The sequence below is a fragment of the Choloepus didactylus genome, chromosome 25 (genome assembly GCF_015220235.1).
Source record: "Choloepus didactylus isolate mChoDid1 chromosome 25, mChoDid1.pri, whole genome shotgun sequence".
NCBI lineage: Eukaryota > Metazoa > Chordata > Mammalia > Pilosa > Megalonychidae > Choloepus > Choloepus didactylus.
The window spans coordinates 2,067,983-2,086,277 of NC_051331.1; the positions used below are offsets into that span (position 1 = coordinate 2,067,983).

The following is an 18,295-nucleotide window of genomic DNA, read 5'->3' on the forward strand; positions in this document are numbered from 1 at the left end:
GTCGTGTCTCCGAGCCGCCCACCGAAGGTCGTCGCCCCTCTTCACCCCCGCTAGGAGCCGCGGAATCGCCACACGCGGACTACAAGTCCCGGGATGTTGTGCGCGGCCGCTCTCGCGAGAGGCGCGAGCAGCCCGGGCCCCGCCCCGCGCGCCCGCTTCCGCCTCCCCGCGGCTGGTGGTCGCGGAGGCCAAGATGGCGGCGCAGGCGGCGGCGGCGGCCCAGGCGGCCGCGGCGCAGGCGGCGCAGGCCGAGGCGGCCGAGTCTTGGTACCTGGCGCTGCTGGGCTTCGCCGAGCACTTCCGCACGTCCAGCCCGCCCAAGATCCGTCTGTGCGTGCACTGCCTGCAGGCCGTGTTCCCCTTCAAGCCGCCGCCGCGCATCGAGGCCCGCACGCACCTGCAGCTCGGTTCCGTGCTCTACCACCACACCAAGAACAGCGAGCAGGCTCGCAGCCACCTGGAGAAGGCGGTGAGCAGGGCCCCCCGCGCCTCGGCCGGGCCCCGGGGCCGCCAGCCACTCGGGAGGGCGCGAAGCCGCGCCCCCGCCCTTTCTCCCAAGGGCCCAGGCCCGGCCCTGGAGGGGAGGGTTCCCGAGCCTTTTAACTTCTGGGACATTCGGAGGGTCGTCTCCTGTCAGCGGAGACAGGTCTTCGCGAGGGACCCCCTTTTCACTGGGGCCATCGGGCCACCCCCACCCAGGTCCCTGCGTCTGTAGGTCCCCCAGGCTCAGCTCTCCCAGAGTGTCAGCCTTCCTGGAGTGATCCTGGAGAGGTGGGTGTCGGGGAAGGGAATCTGAGGTCTGGAAGCGCGTCCCCTCCCTGGGCACCGAAGTTGGGTTCCTCGGAGCATCTCGAGGGTCTTGGGTCCTCCACCAGCTGGGCCGGGGTCTGGGGCCAGGACATGGCCATTCAGAGCCCTGTGAGGAGGTGGAAATGAAGGGGCTGGAATCCAGGACCGTGTTCGGTACCTGCTCCCCCCAAAGCCCTCCTTCGTCTGCTGGTGGCTTCTCTGGCTCCTGTTACCTACCAGTCCGTCCTCCCCTTACAGCACCGTCCAGCACCCCGTTTCTGGACCCAGAGGATGGTGCTGCTTCGGGGCATGGGGGGAAGCAGTGGGCACTCTGCCCCTTAGTCAACTTTGGGACTATGGAGTGGGGTCGTGTTATGGCAACGCCGTGGAAGCTGTGCCCGCCAATGCTGTTTACCCGGCTTTATTCTGCTTAAAGGAGAGATTCTCGGATCAGTGATCAGATTTGTAAACCTGATTGATCCGAATGCACCCACAGGTGGTAGCGTGTGGCCCTCGGGAGGAGATTGGGTCTTTGGTTGGCAGCCCCGTCTTGGGCTCCGGGGATCAGCGATGGGTAACACAGTCCGTGCCAATCTAATGAGCTTCCGTAGGTGAGGGAGGCAGACAGTGAACATGCACTGGTGAGAGAAGGTTCTGTCGGGATCTCAGAACCGTGAAAAAACGGACAAGGGTGAAGGTGGGCATCTCTGTCTGTGGAGAGGATGTCTGCACGGCGGCCCAAGTGGTGGGAGGAAGCAGCCAGGGTTGCCTCCCAGGGCGGCCGGCGAGGATGGGGACTGTCCACTGTCTACAAACCCCACCGTCTCCCTCCTGCTGTCTCCGGGGTGCCTCCCAGCCCGTCGCCTGGCGCGGCTCGGTGGCTGCATTTTGCCCAGCTTGGCTGTTGAAACCGTCATTTCTCCTGGTCTTCAGGACGTGCCCTCCCTCCGTGCCACGCAGCCCTGAATCTCGTGAGGGCTTTGCCAGCTTTGTGCCTGTCGATCCCGTCCCCCAGCTGGGAACTTGTCCAGGTTTCACTGAAAGTGACATTGTCCTCCACGTTGCTCGCTGCTTCCCCATGTGCAGCTTGGCAGTTTTTCTTCTGGGGCAGTTTTGTCATCTCCTTTTGTGTCACAACCTGCGAGCATGTCTCTTTTAGTCTTTATTCTGTATTGGATGGGCGTTTTCCCCAAATGAGGCAGGTATCCACTTCTCTCCTTTCCTTTCCCAGAGCTACTAGAGAACCTTCTTCTTTTGAAATAGTTTGTTGATATTTATCTCTGGAGAGCAGACGGCCAGGAGGTTCTATTTTCTTCTCCGGGGCTAACGTGGAATGAAGCAATTTTTTTTTGTCGTAAAGGTAAATGAGTCAAGTATTTTGTGGCACTTTTCTCCGTGACCGTTCTCCTGTTTTCTTGTTTGCAATACTTTGCTCTGACTTGTAAGCGCTCTGGGTAAAACCTTCGGTGAGCCTCCTCATGTAGTCCCACGCTCAGCATCTCTCCCTGTTGTCTTCGTTGTCCTTTGTTTTCTTTCCAAGAGAGCCACACCTCCCTGGTAGTCATGTTTTTCCATAATGTTTCCTTCCATCTGTGGGTATCTGTCTGTCTCCCTCGCAGTGTTTGTCTGTTAGAGGCTGTCCAGAGAAACGGACGATGTTCTCACCCATTTAGTGTTTCAACACGTCTCCCGACTTCAGAGGAAATGAAGGAAGGGTCATCTGTCGAGTGTTCCGGGCACAGCCTCGGAGGGGGCTCCTCCTTCTCTGCAGGGGCTCTTTCGAGGGCGCGGCTGTTGGTGATGTCTGGGTCTCTCTAAGGAGCCTGCCCTGGCTGGCCCGGGGCAGCTGTGGGCCCCCTGTCCCCAGTGTGCTCGGCACATCCTCACAGCTGTCACGGCCGAGAGGATTTGCCGCACTGTTGCTGCTGACACTGTCAGGCTGTGTCCTTTTTGTTCCACTTTTCCGTTATTGTGCTTTCCTGCAGCCTGCCTGTTCCCTTGGGAGTTTTCAGTCTCCTCTCCTTTTTCAGGCTCCAAGGCGTGTGTCTTGCTTTCAAACCTATCTGTGAAGCAGACAATCTTGTCTCAGTCACTTGCTCGCCTGCTGTGGACTCGAGAGAAGATGCACACGTGGGCTCAGGTGCACGTCTGCTTTCCCCTTGAAGTTCTCCCCCATGATCACCTTTCTTTTTGTTTCCTCGAAAAGTGTGCCATGACCCTCACGTGTTCCTGATTCCAAAGTCACAGAGGCTAAGTGCTGTTCTTTGGAATCGGCCATCCGTCGCTTTCTGTTTTCCAGACAGTTGTCTGAGGAGTGGGTTTTTCTGATTGCTGAAACTGTGCCGGCTGCGTGTGTTTTCGGTGTCTGGGCTGAGCTGCCCTTTGATGGCGGGTTTGCTCGTCTGACAGTGAACAGCTCCAGGAGGTGCTGCTCAGCCCCTCACTGATTCTTCCAGGTTCGGCCTGCGTGGCTCAGGTTGGCTCTTCCAGCGAGCGAGTAGACACTTCCCTTTCTCTTCCCAAGGCCTGCGGGGCTCGATCTGGAGCCTTTCGTCCTCAGGACCCACGGCTGGGAGCAGAGGCCCGGCGGAAGCTGTGTCTCTGGAGCTTGTTGAGCATTTTCGTGGGAGAGCGATGCGGGCTTCCTCCTGTTTTCGTTTCTGTGTCCTGCACTTTCTGGGTCTCGCCGGCCCCCTCCAGTGTCTCGTCGCCTGGCTGCTCCTGCTCCCCGTTTTCTTCCGGTTCTCATCTGTGTGGGGTGTTGAGGGCCCCCCATCCACCAGCCGGTGTCCCAGCGAATCCTCCACATGCCTGCGAGGCAGGTGGCTGCTGACCGACTGGTGAGAGCTGCAGGACGCCGACGGGCAGGGCCCGTGCCGCGGGGTTGGGGTGGAGTGCCTGCAGAAGGCGGCCCGGCCCGGCCCCCCAGACCACACTCCCGAGTGCTGAGCGTTCTTCCAGGGAGCCGCAGTTGCTGCAGCTCTGCACTGTTCTAGAAGGATGAAAACAAGTTCCTGTGGTCCCAAGAAGCAGGAACCTTGGAGGCCCAGCCCTGCCCGGAGCCCACTGGGCAGGAGTTGGGGGCCCCTTTGGCCCTTCCATCCCGCTCTCTGGGCCGCCCGCAGTGCTGGGCTTCCCATCCCCGTGCAGGGGCCAGCGCTGAAGACGTGGACGCTGTTCCCTCACGTCACAGGACACGGGATCGTGCAGGCGAGGAGTGGCTGTGGGTAGAGCACCCTGCACGCGTTATCTGCAGGATGGATAGGCGTCCTCATTTCTCCATGTTCTCAAATAGTGAGTTTTTATGTGTTAAGAGTTGTGCAGAGATACAAAGACGAGGGTGTTCGATTGGCATCCAGCAGGGCAGTGAGTCACACACTCTGGCCCTGGGGTCTTCCCAGACCTTCGGGGGCTCCTTCCTCACGAGAGACCCTGCGTAGTAACCCCTCAGGACGTCACCACTGAAGGTGTCGTGATGTTGACGACAGGGAGGCGCCTGGTGCCATGGAAGGCGGGTTTGCCGTGGGACGGGGCAGCCTCGGTAACATGGACATTTGTGTGAAAGGACACCTCCCCGCCGACAGGTGGGACCGTCGCCGAATCACCGGTGTGCACTGGGCTCTGGGACATGCCCCGGCCAAGGCGGCTGTTGTGGGGCCATATCTTGGCACCCACTGTGGGTGTGTGTTCAAAGTTGGGGGAGCTGTCGCACCCCTGTGGGGGAATGGCCACAGGTCGGGGGCTGTTGGAAGACAACGCTGTTGCTGGCAGCCATGGGGACCCCATACCACGCTTCAGCAGCGAGGGACACTGATGTGGAGCGCTCAACTCAGATGGCAGGGCCACGCCTCAGGCTGGATTCCCTGCGCCCTGGACGGCACCTCCGGCGTTCCCCGAGAGGCCAGGGGGCAAAGCTTCTGGACGGTTTGGGGCTCAAGCCTGTGGACCGATTCTTCTCCTTGATCTCCAACTCTCACATCGGGAAATGGAGGGAGCCTGCCGAGAGGAAAGCCAGTCATCAGCACACGTCCAGTTCATGGAGGAAATGCACGGGCACACGGTTCAGCTGACTGCCCCTGGACAGACGTCACCCAGAACAGAACTCAGATGGAGAGTGCTAGGGGGCCAGGCTGGCAGGGGGGAGGCTAGCACGGGGTTTGTCTGGTATGGGCCCACCTAGGATGGGGGCGTGGGCACAGCGTCTCGTGGGGCCATCCTTAGTTCCAAGTTGGGGGTGCACCTTATGCTGGGAAGGCAGCGTCCCTGTGGCCACACGAAGGGGTGCCGCTCTCTCCCTTGGCAGCCTGCTCACCTCTACTGGGGTGCTAAGCACTCGGGGGCTGGGGCCTGCGGTCAGCTTTGTGGTGGCTCAGCTGCCGGTGGGTGGGCTGTTGCTGCCCGTGCCACCAGACTCGGCATGTTCGGTGCTCTGGGTGGAAGGGGACCTGCTCCTATGGGGGCTTCGGCACCATCTTTCCCACCTTGCACCCCTTGGGGGCTGCCCTTTGGGGCCGGGCCTTCCCTGGGCCGGGCCTGGCACGTGCTGATGGCGCACAGATTGCAGGGCTTTGATGTGGGGCTGTGGGGGAATTGGGGCTCCTGGAGGGTGGACACCTGCCTCTGCATTCCCAGCAGCTGTCCCTGTTGTCCCACAGACAGCCTCGCATGCCCCCTCTGCCTGCCAGAGCTCCTCCTTCCCCGCCAGCCTCCCCGAGGCCTGTCTACCTTCCCGCAGCCCTCGGGACCCCCGTCAGCTGGCTGCTGGGTGGGTGCTTGTGGCTGAGGGGCTCTGTGGGGGGTGCTGGGTGTGGCCAGGCCTCCCAGGGTGGGGTGCACCTTCGGGGGTCCAGCCAGGAGTCTGGCCACTTCACGGGCACACCCAGGGCTCTGGAGCCCACCACTCGAGCTTGAGCCTGCTGCTGTCCAAGCCACATTCTCTCCATGTGCCGCCCTGGGTCCCTGGAACTGGCCCCTGCCTGCCCGGAGCCCCTGGCAGACCCACTGCCCCTCCCTCCCCTCAGGGAGGCCTGAGCCCCCGGATGCACTTTCCCAGGTGCAATGACCCCCTTGCACTGTCACCTGCTGTTTCGTCACCCCCCGTGGTGTGTGCAGGCGCCCTGCCTGGGCCACCGAGCTCCTTCCCATCTGAAGCTGCCGCCGTGCTGGGCAGGAGGGTCTCCCAGGCTCCGACCCGGTCTCTCTGCCTGGCGAGGCCGGGCAATTGCTGCCCTCCCTCCCTGGGCCCCGCCGGCTGACTCCCCATTGCTGAATAGGGGAGGAAGCAAGCCCACCCTCGTCTCCCCAGCTCCACTCCAGCCTCCCCAGCTCCACTCCAGCCTTTCACGACAGCAGCACCGGGGCAAACCCCACCAAGGAGCGAGCGGCCTGCACTGCTGCTCGGGCCCAAGAGTGACCTTTGTTTCTTTCTCTTTCAGTGGCTGATCTCGCAGCAAGTATCCTTTTCCCGTCGGTGCAGCTCCCCGGAGGAAGGCTGTGTGTGAACTGAGGCACACGGCGCCCACTCGAGCCTCGTGTCCCAGGCCACCCGGAGACCCTGTCAGCCTGTGTCTGTGCTCGAGGCCACAGTGTCCCGGGGACGTCGTCCTCCTTGTCCCCGGCAGCTGGCTCAGGAGAAGCCGGGGCACTGCGTGGACACGGAGCTGAGGGCCCACGGGGATCTGGTGGTGCCTTCCCAGCGCTCCTTGGCAGCGTGTGCCACCTTCAAAAGGGACCCGGGTTTGGGGGGTGCCAGGGGTGGGGGAGCCGGGGCAGCTGCTCTGTGAGGGCTGTAAAGAGTTGGGAAAGAGGATGAAGTTTTGCTTTTTTAAATGTTTTGAATTTTATTATTCCCATTTTAACCACTTTCGAGTATCCAGCTCAGTTGCATCAGTTACGTGCACAGTGTCCTACCACTGTGCCTGCCACCCATTGTCTCAGCTTTTCCATCGCCCCAAGCAGAAGCTCTGCACACATGAAAAGTATTTTGAGTGCGGTCTTTCATTGAAAGACTTCAGTAAATTAAAAAATAGGGGGGTGGGGGACATTTTTACTGACCCCACAGAAATAAAAAGAATCATAAGAAGATACTGTGAACAGGTATACGCCCACAAGTTAGAGAATCTAGGTGATATGGACAAGTTCCTGGAAACACCCAAACTACTACACTGACCGAAGGAAACAGAAGATCTCAACAGACCAATAACAAGTGAAGAGATTGAATCAGTCATCAAAGAACTCCCAACAACGAAAAGCCCAGGACCAGATGGCTTCACAGGTGATTTTCCCAATCATTCCATGAGGAATTAACACCAGTTCTGCTCAGAGTCTTCCAGAAAATTGAAAAGGAAGGAAAAAACTAACTCATTCTATGAGGCCAACATTACCCTAATACCAAAGCCAGATAAATATACTACAAGAAAAGAAAATTACAGATCCTTGTCTATTAAGAATATAGATGCAAAAATCCTCTGCAAAATACTAACCTAATCCAATAGCATGGATAGAATTATACACCATGATCACGTGGGTTTTATCCCAGGTATGCGAGGCTGGTTCAGCAGAAGAAAATCAATGTAATGCACCAGAGTAACAAAACGAAGGGGAAAAAACCACCTAATCATCTCAATTGGCACAGAAAAGGCATTTGACAAAATCTAGCACCCTTTCTTGATAAAACTCTCAGAAAACTAAGAACAGAAGGAAACTTGCTCTGCACAATAAAGGGCATATATGAAAAGTCCGCAGCTAACGGTGAGAGACCAGAAGCATTCCCTCTAAGATGGGGAACAAGGTTGCCCACTGTCACCACCATTAATCAGCATCGTACTGGGTGAAACTGTCCCTGTTTGCAGATGACGTGATCCTGTATACAAAAATCTTGAGGAAATCCGTAACGAAGCCCCTAGAGCTAATAAAGAAATTCAACAGAGTGTCAGGGTACAGGATCAACACCTGAAAAATCAGTAGTGTTTCTATACTCTAGTAATGAACAACCTGAAGAAGTTTTTTCAAAAATTTGTTTATATTTGCAACTAGTAATGCATTTACCAAAGGCCAGAAAGGACTATTCGTGGAATAGTCGCTAAAAGATGTGAAAGAGCTACTTAAATGGAAGGGCATTCTGCGCTCATTATTAGACCTAACTATAATTAAGATGTTAACTTGACCCAAAGTGATGTACAGATTCAACCCCATCCCAATAAAAATTCTGACAGCTTTCTTTGCAGAAATAGAAGCACCAATCATCAAATTTGTTTGGAAGAGTAAGGGGTCTGAATAGCTAAAGCCGTCTTAAAAACGAATGAAGTTGGAGGACTTACTTCCTGGCTTTAAATACTGTGGTCAGAACAGCATGGAATGGGCACAAGGGTATATAGAGAGACCAGTGAATAGGATTGAGGGTTCAGAAATCAACTTGATATCTATGGCCAATTGGTTTCTGACACGGGTGCCGAGTCCACTCAATTGGGAAAGAATAGTCTCTTCAACAAATGGTGCCGGGGGAGCTAGATGTCCAGGTGCCAAAGATTGGAGGTGAACCCAGCCTCACACCGTGTGCAGATATTAGCTCAACATGGCTCAAGACCTAAGTAAGAACCGGGAATAGAAAACTCCTCGAAGAAAATGTAGTGAGTGTCTTCAGGACCTTGGTGTAGGCAGCGGTTTCTTGGATTTTATGCCAAAAGCAAGAAAAGGAGAAGAAAAAATAGGTAAATAGGACCTCATTAAAATTAAAAACCTTTGTGCGTCAAAGACTTCATGAAGAAAGTGAAAAGACAGCCTACACCTGAGAGAAAATATTTGGAAACTGTATATCTGGTTTGAGTTTAATTTCTAGAACCTATTTGGAAATACTCTGTGTTGACAACAAAAAGACTAACAACTCAGACAACAAATGGTAAAAAGAGTTAAATAGACGTTTTTCTGGAGAAGATATACGAATGGCCAAAAAACATGAGAAGATGCTCAAAATCATTATCCATCAGGGAAATGCAAATCAAAACGAGAGACCATTCCATTTCACACCCATTAGGATGGCTACTCTTTTAAAAAAAGGGGAAATAACAGGTGTTGGTGAGGACATGGAGAATTAGGAACCCTCATGCAATGCTGGTGGGGATTTGAAATGGTGCAGGTGCTGTGGGCGACAGTTTGGTGGTTCAGAAAGTTAAGAAAGAATTAACCTTATGATTCAGAATCCGACCTCTAGGTGTATAGCCCAGAGAACTGAGAGCAGGGACTGAGACATTTGCACACCCATGTTCATAGCATCGTTCACAGTTGCCAACAGGTGGAAGCCACCCCAGTGTCCATCGCATGATGAATGAATAAACAAAATGTGGTCTGTGCATACGAAGGAATATTATTTAGTTGTAAAGAGGAACGGAGTCCTGATACATGGATGAATCCTGAAGGCATTGTGTTGAGTGAAATCAGCCAGACACGAGGACAAATACTGTATGATCTCACTTATAATTATAAGATGCAAACTCATAGAGTCGAGAATTTGAATACAGGTTTCCAGGGGCTGGGGCGGGGCGGGAAGGGGGAGTTAAAGCTGAACTGCTGCAGAGTTTCTGTTGGCCATGGGAACACGGTACCAGATGCTGGTGGTGGTTGCACAGCGTTGCGAATGTAACTAACACCACTGAGTCACAAATCTCAATGTGGTTAAAGTGGGAAACTTGATGTCCTGTTTATGTTACTAGAATAAAAACTTTAAAAAGCCGGGGCACTCCAAGCTGAGGCCATTTAAACTGATGTCTTAGCAACTGTCCTGTTTCCTTAACGAGACGTCCCTAGATCCCTCAGTTTGAAGATGTGAAGTTTGAGGCTGCAAGTCTTCTGTCCGAGTTGTACTGCCAGGAGGTAGGGACGGGTTAGGGCTTGTGGCCGAGGCACCCAGCGAAGGGGGGCTCTGGGTGGTCTCGGGCTCCCGCGGCCTCACTGGCAGGGACGGCTGCACCCTCTCCCGGGGCTGCTGGAAGTTGCCTGGGCAAGTCCAGGAACTGGCCTCTTGTTCCTGGTTCCGGCCTTGGCCGAGAGCCGCCTCTCCCCTCAGACCGTGCCCCTTGCGGTGTGCTGGGCACTGGGGGCGCCACGTCTCTGGTCACCGAATGCCAAAGATGGATTCTGTCCCCTGGTGTGACTGTGCAGGATTTCAAACCAGGGCTACTTTCCGTTAGTTGAACGGGGTTATTTTAACAGTGATTCAGAAACTCCCCAGCTAGTGAGTCTGATAAAATCCCTTTTCCTCTTTCAACCATGTCGGCTGATAGCCCTGGATCCTCCAGTGAGCTCGAGCGGTGATGGCTTTCAGGCCTGAGCCCGCGGCCTTCGGAGTCGGTTCATTGTTTCCTCCCCGAACGCGAGCGTTTCCTTTCAGAACTCGGTGGACGCCGCGAAGCCCCTGCTGCGGAAAGCCATCCAGGTGTCCCAGCAGACGCCGTACTGGCACTGCCGCCTGCTCTTCCAGCTCGCCGTGAGTACCGCCCGGCCAGGCCTGGCTCTCAGCGCCCGTGGTGGGTTGTCTGTGGTCGCCAGGCGGCAGCGTCTGGCCAGGGCCTGCTGCACCTTGTAGAGCTGCCCTGGAATCCCAAGGGGCTGCAGTCGTGGCCTGAGGCGAGCTTTGTCTCCCCCAGTCCTTGGGGTGCCCTGATCCCTGTGGTCTGAGACACTGCGGAGGTGGGGGTGTCAGTTTTCCATCCTGGGCCTTTGTGGCTGCAGGTGAGGGACTGGTGTCCAGCAGAGTGAGCGGGACAGGGCTGCCCTCTCACCCAGCTTTGCCTGCCCCTGCCCCACTGGGACCCCTGCCTCAGCCTCTCCACCACCCCAGTAAATACTTTGGGGCCCCCTCTGGCCTCTGCCCCAGCCCAGCCCCTGACAGCCCATCTACACAGCCTGTCTACACAGCCTGCTGCACCCTGGGCTGGAGCTGCCCTGTCCACCCGCTCCTGGGGGGCACATCCTCCAGGGAGGGCCTGGCTCTCGGGGTCCCCACTGTCTCCACTGTGCAGAGCGCACCCCAGGGCTTCCAGGCCTTTCCTACGCTGGGTCCCGCCCCTCAGGGCTGGGCAAGCCCTCGTGTCCTGTCCCCTTCATCCTCCCAAGCACGCGTGTGTGCCCGCCGGGCAGGTGGGGACGTGTCCACACGACTGCACACAGTTGCAGGGGCCGTGGGCACTGAGTGGGCCCCTGGCCGCCCCCTCCCTGGCACCACCCCCAGCAGTCTCCTGACTTGCAGCCTGGCGGCCTCCAGGTCAGGAGTTCCCTGGAGACCCTTATCCCCAGACATCCCCCCTCTGGCCTTCACTGCCCCCACACATGCTGGCTCCATGCCCCGTTCTGCCTCAATGGCACCAGCTGAGGGCAGAGCGAAATTCACACCTGGAGCAGTTCATGCTGATGCTGATGAGGTAGTGCATTCGTTTCACTCAGAGCTGGCGCTGAGGTGATTTTGTTGACACCTGGGCGAGAGGCTCTGTTCAGTCGCTGGCAGCGCTGCTTGGGTGCCGGCCGGGGCTCTGTTCGAAGCAGGAGCGACGTGGCACCGGCATCGTGCTCCTCTCCTCTGCAGCAGCTGCACACGCTCGAGAAGGACCTGGTCTCCGCCTGCGACCTGCTGGGCGTGGGGGCCGAGTACGCCCGGGTGGTGGGATCCGAGTATACACGGTACGTCCCCCAGCACCCCAAGTGCCCCCCCCAGCACACCCAGCACCCCTCAGCACCCCCGGCCCCCCTCAGCCCCCTCCAGCCGCACTTAGATTCCAGCCAACCCGGGTGAAGCAAGTTAGAGCTGCCTCGGGGGGCCTTCTGCCCCCACAGACTCATATGGTGGAAAATTCTGAGCCTGGGGTGAGGAGAGGGGGGCCTCCCTGCGGCTGGCTCGGGCCCAGAGCCTCTGAGCAGGCACCCACGTGGCAGCCCCCGCCCGTTTTCTTGCCATCTCGTAAACGTCTCTTGATGGGTTTTTCTTAGACTTACTTTTACCATGGTGATACACATAACACATACACCAATACTCGCCCTTTTAATAGCTTGTAAAGTTACGATTTGGTGGCAGTCATCATGTTCAGTGCTGTGCTGCTGTCACCATCACGGTTGCCAAATCTCCTCTGTCCCCCAAGCCAGCCCTACCCGTCGTGCCTGATGTCCTGTTCTCCTCCCCTCACTGCCACCCTGAGCCGCTTCTTCCTCTGCAAGTTACACATTCCGGGTGTTTCTGTAAGTGGGAGCAGAGAACACGCAGCCTCTTGTGCTGGGCTCCTTCCCCCAGCAGGACGGCTTTGGGGATCAGAAGCTAAAGAGCTGTCCGTGTTGTTACCTTCCTCGCTAACAGGAGCAGCACGAGCTTGTTGAGATAGTGCAGGGAGGTCTAAAGGACCTGGGCCACTTCTTGTCCTCCCCATCCCCACCGGGTGTCCAACTCATCCCGTCCCCTCAGCGGACCCCTGGGGCCCACTGTGAGTCTAAACTGCGCAGGGCAAATAAAGATGTCAGAGGACGGGCCGAGCAGCCTCCCGGGATGCTGGGGACCCGGCCCCCTCCCCTCCCCCTCCAGCAGCACCCACGGGCCGTGCACCTGCCCCCAGACCTGACGCCCCCTCTGTGTTCCAGGGCGCTGTTCCTGCTCAGCAAAGGGATGGTAAGTCCGTGCGGGCGGGCCCCCACCTGTGCTCACGGTTGAAGTTGGGGTCCCAGGGGCGGGGTGGGGGCGTCTGCTGGGCAGGCCCCGACACCCCAGCAACACCCCTCTCCCCCCAGCTGCTGCTCATGGAGCGGAAGCTGCAGGAAGTGCACCCGCTGCTGACCCTGTGCGGGCAGATCGTCGAGAACTGGCAGGGGAACCCCATCCAGAAGGAGTCCCTGCGGGTCTTCTTCCTGGTGCTGCAGGTGACCCACTACCTGGACGCCGGGCAGGTGCGGGGACGGAGCGGCCGCGCTGCCCACCCTTGGCCTTTGCTGGGATCGGCTCCATGGGTGCTGGGGCTGGGGGACCACATTGGAGATTCCACTTGGCGATCGATCTCCTGGCGGTGGGGGCGCGGGTGGCTTTCTGGGCCTGTCCCGTGGGCACCTGTCCTGGGTGAAGGGCTCCCTCCCCTGCACCCTGCTGGCCGGGCCTCAGCCATGTGGGCCCCTGCGAGTGCAGAGCCGAGCCCTGAGTTTGGACATGGGGGCACAGAGCAGACGGGGGCTCCTCATGGGCACCCGGGGCTGCTGGGATGGCACAGTGGGGGAGGCAGTGAGAAGCTTCCCTGTGGCCACGGGGTCTCAGGGCTCCCCTCTTCCCGCCCCCTGAGGACAATCCTGCCCCCTCTGGGCGGCCTGGCTGCAGAAAGGGGGTGACGCCTCCCGGCTGGCTGTATGAATGACTCAAGCAGGGCCTCTGGTCGGCCTGGTCAGCTGCCCTGACCCGGTTAACTGGACACCCACGCGACAAAGGCGCCGAGCACCTGACCTGGGGACAGGGCTGCCGCGGGGAGTGGGTGTGACGAGAAGGGAGCCCCTGGAATAGGGACCGCGGGGCAGAGGGGCTGGGGCTGGCTCCTCCCAAGAGGCCTGGCACCGAGGGTGAGGCAGTGGCAGGACAGGTGTGTGGTGGAGATGTGCACATCCAGGTGTGCAGCTCAGGTGTGGGGCCCAGGTGTGTGGCAGAGATGTGCACGTCCAAGTGTGCGGCTCAGGTGTGGGGCCCAGGTGTGTGGTGGAGATGTGCACGTCCAGGTGTGTGACCCAGGTGTGTGGTGGAGATGGGCATGTCCAGGTGTATGGCCCAGGTGTGTAGCTCAGGTGTGCAGCTCAGGGGTGTGGTGGAGATGTGCACGTCCAGGTGTGCAGCTCAGGGGTGTGGTGGAGATGTGCACGTCCAGGTGTGTGCTCAGATGTGTGGTGGAGATGTGCCTTCCAGGTGTGTGGCCCAGGTGTGTGGTGGAGATGTGCATGTCCGGGTGTATGGCCCAGGTGTGCAGCTGAGGTGTGTGGTGGAGACGTGCACACCCACGCCCGCCCGCAGGTGAAGAGCGTGAAGCCATGCCTGAAGCAGCTGCAGCAGTGCATCCAGACCATCTCCACGCTGCACGACGACGAGATCCTGCCGAGCAACCCCGCCGACCTCTTCCACTGGCTGCCCAAGGAGCACATGTGTGTGCTCGTGTACCTGGTGCGCGCAGCCCGCCGGTGGGGGGCAGGGGCTGGGGGGCGCGGGCCCCCGTGACCGTGGCCTGTGGCCTTGTCCTCCAGGTGACCGTGATGCACTCGATGCAGGCCGGCTACCTGGAGAAGGCGCAGAAGTACACAGATAAGGCCCTCATGCAGCTGGAGAAGCTCAAGAGTGAGTTGGGGGCTGGCCTGGAGCCCCAGTCCTGGAGTCCCTGCTCCTGGGCCCTGCGTGGTGCCTGCGGGGATGGCGGGGGCTCAGCCGAGGCCGGGTGGTTCTCTCCGCACTTGGTATCAGTGTGAGGCTGACGACGTTGGGGGCCCGTCCCCGGCACCCGTGCTCCCTTGCAGCCCCCGCCTGGCACAGCCGCGGCCCTCGGGCCTCCCCGAGCCTCTGGGCACCATCCCCTGTCCCGTGCCCTGGCAGGCACTGGCGGAGGAACCGGCAGTTGCCAAGGCAGCTTGGTGGAAGCGAGTCCCCAAGTCTGTGGCCCTGACGGGTGCCCTGTCCTTTCCTGCCAGCCCCTCGGGGATGGCCTTGGCCCTCCCGCTCCCAGGGTCTCCTACACGAGGGAGCTTCATGGTCACCCCGCCTCGGGAGGGGGTGCCATTCCCCAGGGGCGGGGGCTGGGGTCTGAGCCGGTGCCTCCTCCGCAGTGCTCGACTGCAGCCCCATCCTGTCGTCCTTCCAAGTCATCCTGCTGGAGCACATCGTCATGTGCCGGCTGGTCACCGGGCACAAGGCCACCGCACTGCAGGAGGTGGGCAGGGCCGCGGGGGGCCCACAGACCCTCTCCCCAAGTCGGGTACACGGGGGTGCAGGCAGTGCCCTTGGGGTCCTTGTGCCCTCCTGCCCTGGGGCCCCTGCAGGGGGCAAGTGGCAGGATGGGATCAGGGCTGCACACTGCCTTCCTGGGGGGACTGTTCCCTGGACTTCGGGTCCCAGGGTGGGCAGACGGCATGGCGTGCCCTATCATCAGGCTTGGCTAAGTGACCCCGCGACCCCGCACTCCCAGATCTCGCAGGTCTGCCAGCTCTGCCAGCAGTCACCCAGGCTCTTCTCCAACCACGCAGCCCAGCTCCACACGCTGCTGGTGAGTGCATGGCCGCCCCGGCATCACCCCGAGTCAGATCTGGAACATTCCCCAGAGGCTTTGCTGCGCCGGGCGGCTCATGGGCCTGAGAGCCTCGGGGCGGGTCGTTCCCCGTCCCCCTGCATTGGGGCTGCTGGGGGTGGCCGTGTGGCCCCCGCTGGGAGGCCCCTGACCGCAGTGCCTCCTCCCAGGGCCTGTACTGCGTCTCGGTCAACTGCATGGACAACGCAGAGGCCCAGTTCACCACAGCACTGCGGGTAAGACGCCACCCCGGGGCTGCCGGGTGGGCCAGCAGCCAGCACCCGTCACAGCAGCTGTGTCACCCATCTGGGGCCTCCCCGGGACGGGGACACAGGCCGAAGTGGGCAGGGGCTCCCAGAGGAGCTGCTGGGTCCGTCCCCAAGAGGAGCAGGATGTCGAGCCAGCGCCCAGCACCCTTGCGTTCTGGCAGCAGGGTCAGGGCACTGGGGTTTCTTTCCTGTTTTCCTAACTTCCTGACATGGACGAAGGTTTTATGCAAAGAATCCACTTGCATGTCATCTGTGGCTGGGAGGCGAGGGGGCCATTGGGGATGTGGGAAAGGGCTGGGGGGTGAGCTTTTCCATCGGCAGCGAAGGGCCTGAGTGACGCACCCTTCCCTGCAGCTCACCAGCCACCAGGAGCTGTGGGCCTTCGTCGTGACCAACCTGGCGAGCGTCTACATCCGGGAAGGAAACAGACATCAGGAGGTAGTAGGTGGCACGCTGCCCGCCTGGGAGCCCGCTCTCCTCCCCTCCCGGGGCCGGGACGTCGTCCAGACCACAGGGTGGCCCGGAGCAGGGCAGCAGCCGGGCCAGAGCCCCCTCCCCAGCCACGGGTTCTGTTCCCCGTCAGAGATGCCCGCAGCTCCTGGCTCCTGCCTCCGGGGAGGCTTGGTCTGGCCATGTCTCACACTGCAGCCCCTGCATCGGCACAGCCACAGCTCGTCTCCCGGTCCCGGGGATCTCGGGCTGTGGTGATGGCGTGGGAGGCCTGGCCCCAGCTGCTCTGGCGGCCGGGAAGTGGGCCACCCGGGCTCCCCATTCCCTCACTGCCCCCCATGTCTGCTGTGGTGTGGCCTCGGCCCCACTTCCGCCCCCACCCCCGGCTCATGCTCACACAGCCCCAGGGGCTCCCTGTCACCTCCAGATGGGCCCCCTAGGCACCCCCTCACCCTCTCTCCTCCACGTGCCACGCAGCCCCTTGTGCTCCTTGGCCGCCCGGCACCCAGGGCACCAGCCCCGGCCAAGGGTGCATCTCGTCCCCACGAGTCCTGGGATCATCTCCCCTGGCAGGGTGGGATGCCCAGGCAGCCCGGGACCCCAAGGGCAGGTAGGCCCTGGCGTTTGGGGCCCGGGTCTCAGTGGCATGTCCGTTGCAGCTATACAGCCTGCTGGAGCGCATCAACCCGGACCACAGCTTCCCCGTGAGGTGGGCACCTCCCAGGGCTGGGACAGGCGGGCTCCCCGGGGCGGGGGCTCGGCGGGGTGGCCTGACACCCCCTCTGATTCCCCCCCCCCCCCCCCAGCTCACACTGCCTCCGCGCGGCGGCCTTCTACGTGCGGGGCCTCTTCTCCTTCTTCCAGGGCCGCTACAACGAAGCCAAGTGAGTGGCGGGCACAGTGGGCCCTGGGTTCCCTCTTCTGGTGCCCCCCCAGGCCCCTCAACCCCCTCCTGCCCCCGACAGAGGGCAGGGGCTCAGCACTATGTCCCACATCCTCCCGCAGGCGGTTTCTGCGAGAAACGCTGAAGATGTCCAATGCGGAGGACCTGAACCGGCTGACGGCCTGCTCCCTTGTGCTGCTCGGCCACATCTTCTACGTGCTGGGGAACCACAGGGTGCGGGGCCTGCCGCGTGGCGCCTGCGGGAGGGCACCTCGGGGAGTTGGGGGCCCCTGGGGCCCCCTGTCCCAGCTATAGCCCTGAGGTGCCCCCCTGCACCCACAGGAAAGCAACAACATGGTGGTGCCAGCCATGCAGCTCGCCAGCAAGATCCCAGACATGTCAGTGCAGCTGTGGTCGTCGGCGCTACTGCGAGGTGGGGTCTGCGTGCAGGGCAGGGTCTGCTCTCCGTGGGACCCCCGAGTGGATGCTGGGGTCAGGCACCCCGTGGTGGTGTCCACTGGGGAGGGCCGAGTGCACAGCAGGGCTAGTTGGGCCTTCTTGGGACACTCCCGTTTTACAGATTAGGAAACACCTCTCAGGGGAGACTGGTTGGTACCCCCACCCCAGCTGAACAGCCTTGGGTGCCCAGTGAGCTCCCTGCCCCTGGGGTCCCTAGGCCCCCCTGCTGCTCCCCCGGCCCTCCCTGCTCTCCCGAGTCCCAGACCCCCACAAGGCCAGTGGCCCAGGGTGGTTGCATGGGGGGATGGGGGTGGTGGGGCAGGTGCGGGGGGCCGGGGTGGCAGGGTGGGCCTGGCCCCACCTGTGTGTCCCCGCCAGACCTGAACAAAGCATGCGGCAACGCCATGGATGCCCACGAGGCCGCGCAGATGCACCAGAACTTCTCGCAGCAGCTGCTGCAGGACCATATTGAGGCCTGCAGCCTCCCTGAGCACAACCTCATCACGGTAGGGGCCTCGGTGGGGGGCTTGGAGGGACCTAGAGCTGGGGCCACGAACCCCACCGGGCCTGTGCCTAAATCCCTACCCAAGGGGGGCCTGGACGGGCGATGGGGGCTTCCTGGGGGCCGTGGGCTGGGGGTGCTGCCCCCCCGGGAAGGCCTCAGCGGAGCTTGTCCGTCCCCTGCAGTGGACGGAGGGCCCGCCCCCCGTGCAGTTTCAAGCTCAGAACGGACCCAACACCAGCCTGGCCAGTCTCCTGTGAGGCACGTTGGACGGCAGCACCGGGTTCCGGAGGGGACACCAGCCTTGGGGCCTGCGCGGATCTCCACAGGGATCCACAGGGATCCGTGACCCTCTGTGAGCTCCATGGGCCTCCACGGACCTCTGTGGATCTCCACGGCTCTGGGAAGCTCTGTGCGCTCCTGCCCTCCCCACCGGGCAGTGCTGGAGCCGCTGCTCCCAAGAGGCCCCGCGGTGCCCGTCGTCCTCCCGGACTGTTCCTGTGCTTCCTTGCCCGTGGGGACTGCTGGGGGCCGCCGTCCTCGCGGGAAGGGGACACCTGCGACCCGACAGGATGGATGCCGGGGCCGGTGTGCCCGCGCCGGCCTTCAGGGTGGACGCTCCCTGCCCTCACCTCTTCCCGAGTCCGAGCTGCGCCCACTGGGAAGCGTT

General features: G+C 60.6%; 1 protein-coding gene across 2 annotated transcripts; it reads left to right on the top strand.

Moving 5' to 3' along the window:
- The first annotated feature begins 153 nt into the window (after positions 1 to 153).
- MAU2 (MAU2 sister chromatid cohesion factor) lies at positions 154 to 18,018 on the top strand. Of its 2 annotated transcripts, none has more exons than XM_037817995.1 (19): positions 154 to 469; positions 6,225 to 6,242; positions 9,592 to 9,657; positions 10,175 to 10,270; positions 11,366 to 11,460; positions 12,406 to 12,433; positions 12,553 to 12,708; positions 13,805 to 13,951; positions 14,032 to 14,122; positions 14,605 to 14,708; positions 14,964 to 15,041; positions 15,233 to 15,298; positions 15,686 to 15,769; positions 16,441 to 16,490; positions 16,588 to 16,665; positions 16,787 to 16,898; positions 17,007 to 17,097; positions 17,502 to 17,629; positions 17,811 to 18,018. In XM_037817995.1, the coding sequence occupies exons 1-19, from the start codon at positions 194 to 196 to the stop codon at positions 17,883 to 17,885; spliced, it is 1,839 nt and encodes a 612-aa protein (XP_037673923.1). In that variant the 5' UTR covers positions 154 to 193; the 3' UTR covers positions 17,886 to 18,018. The 2 variants fall into 2 exon arrangements, with proteins under 2 accessions (XP_037673923.1, XP_037673922.1); XM_037817994.1 differs by having other exon boundaries at positions 155 to 469; positions 15,686 to 15,772.
- Positions 18,019 to 18,295: the final 277 nt, after the last annotated feature.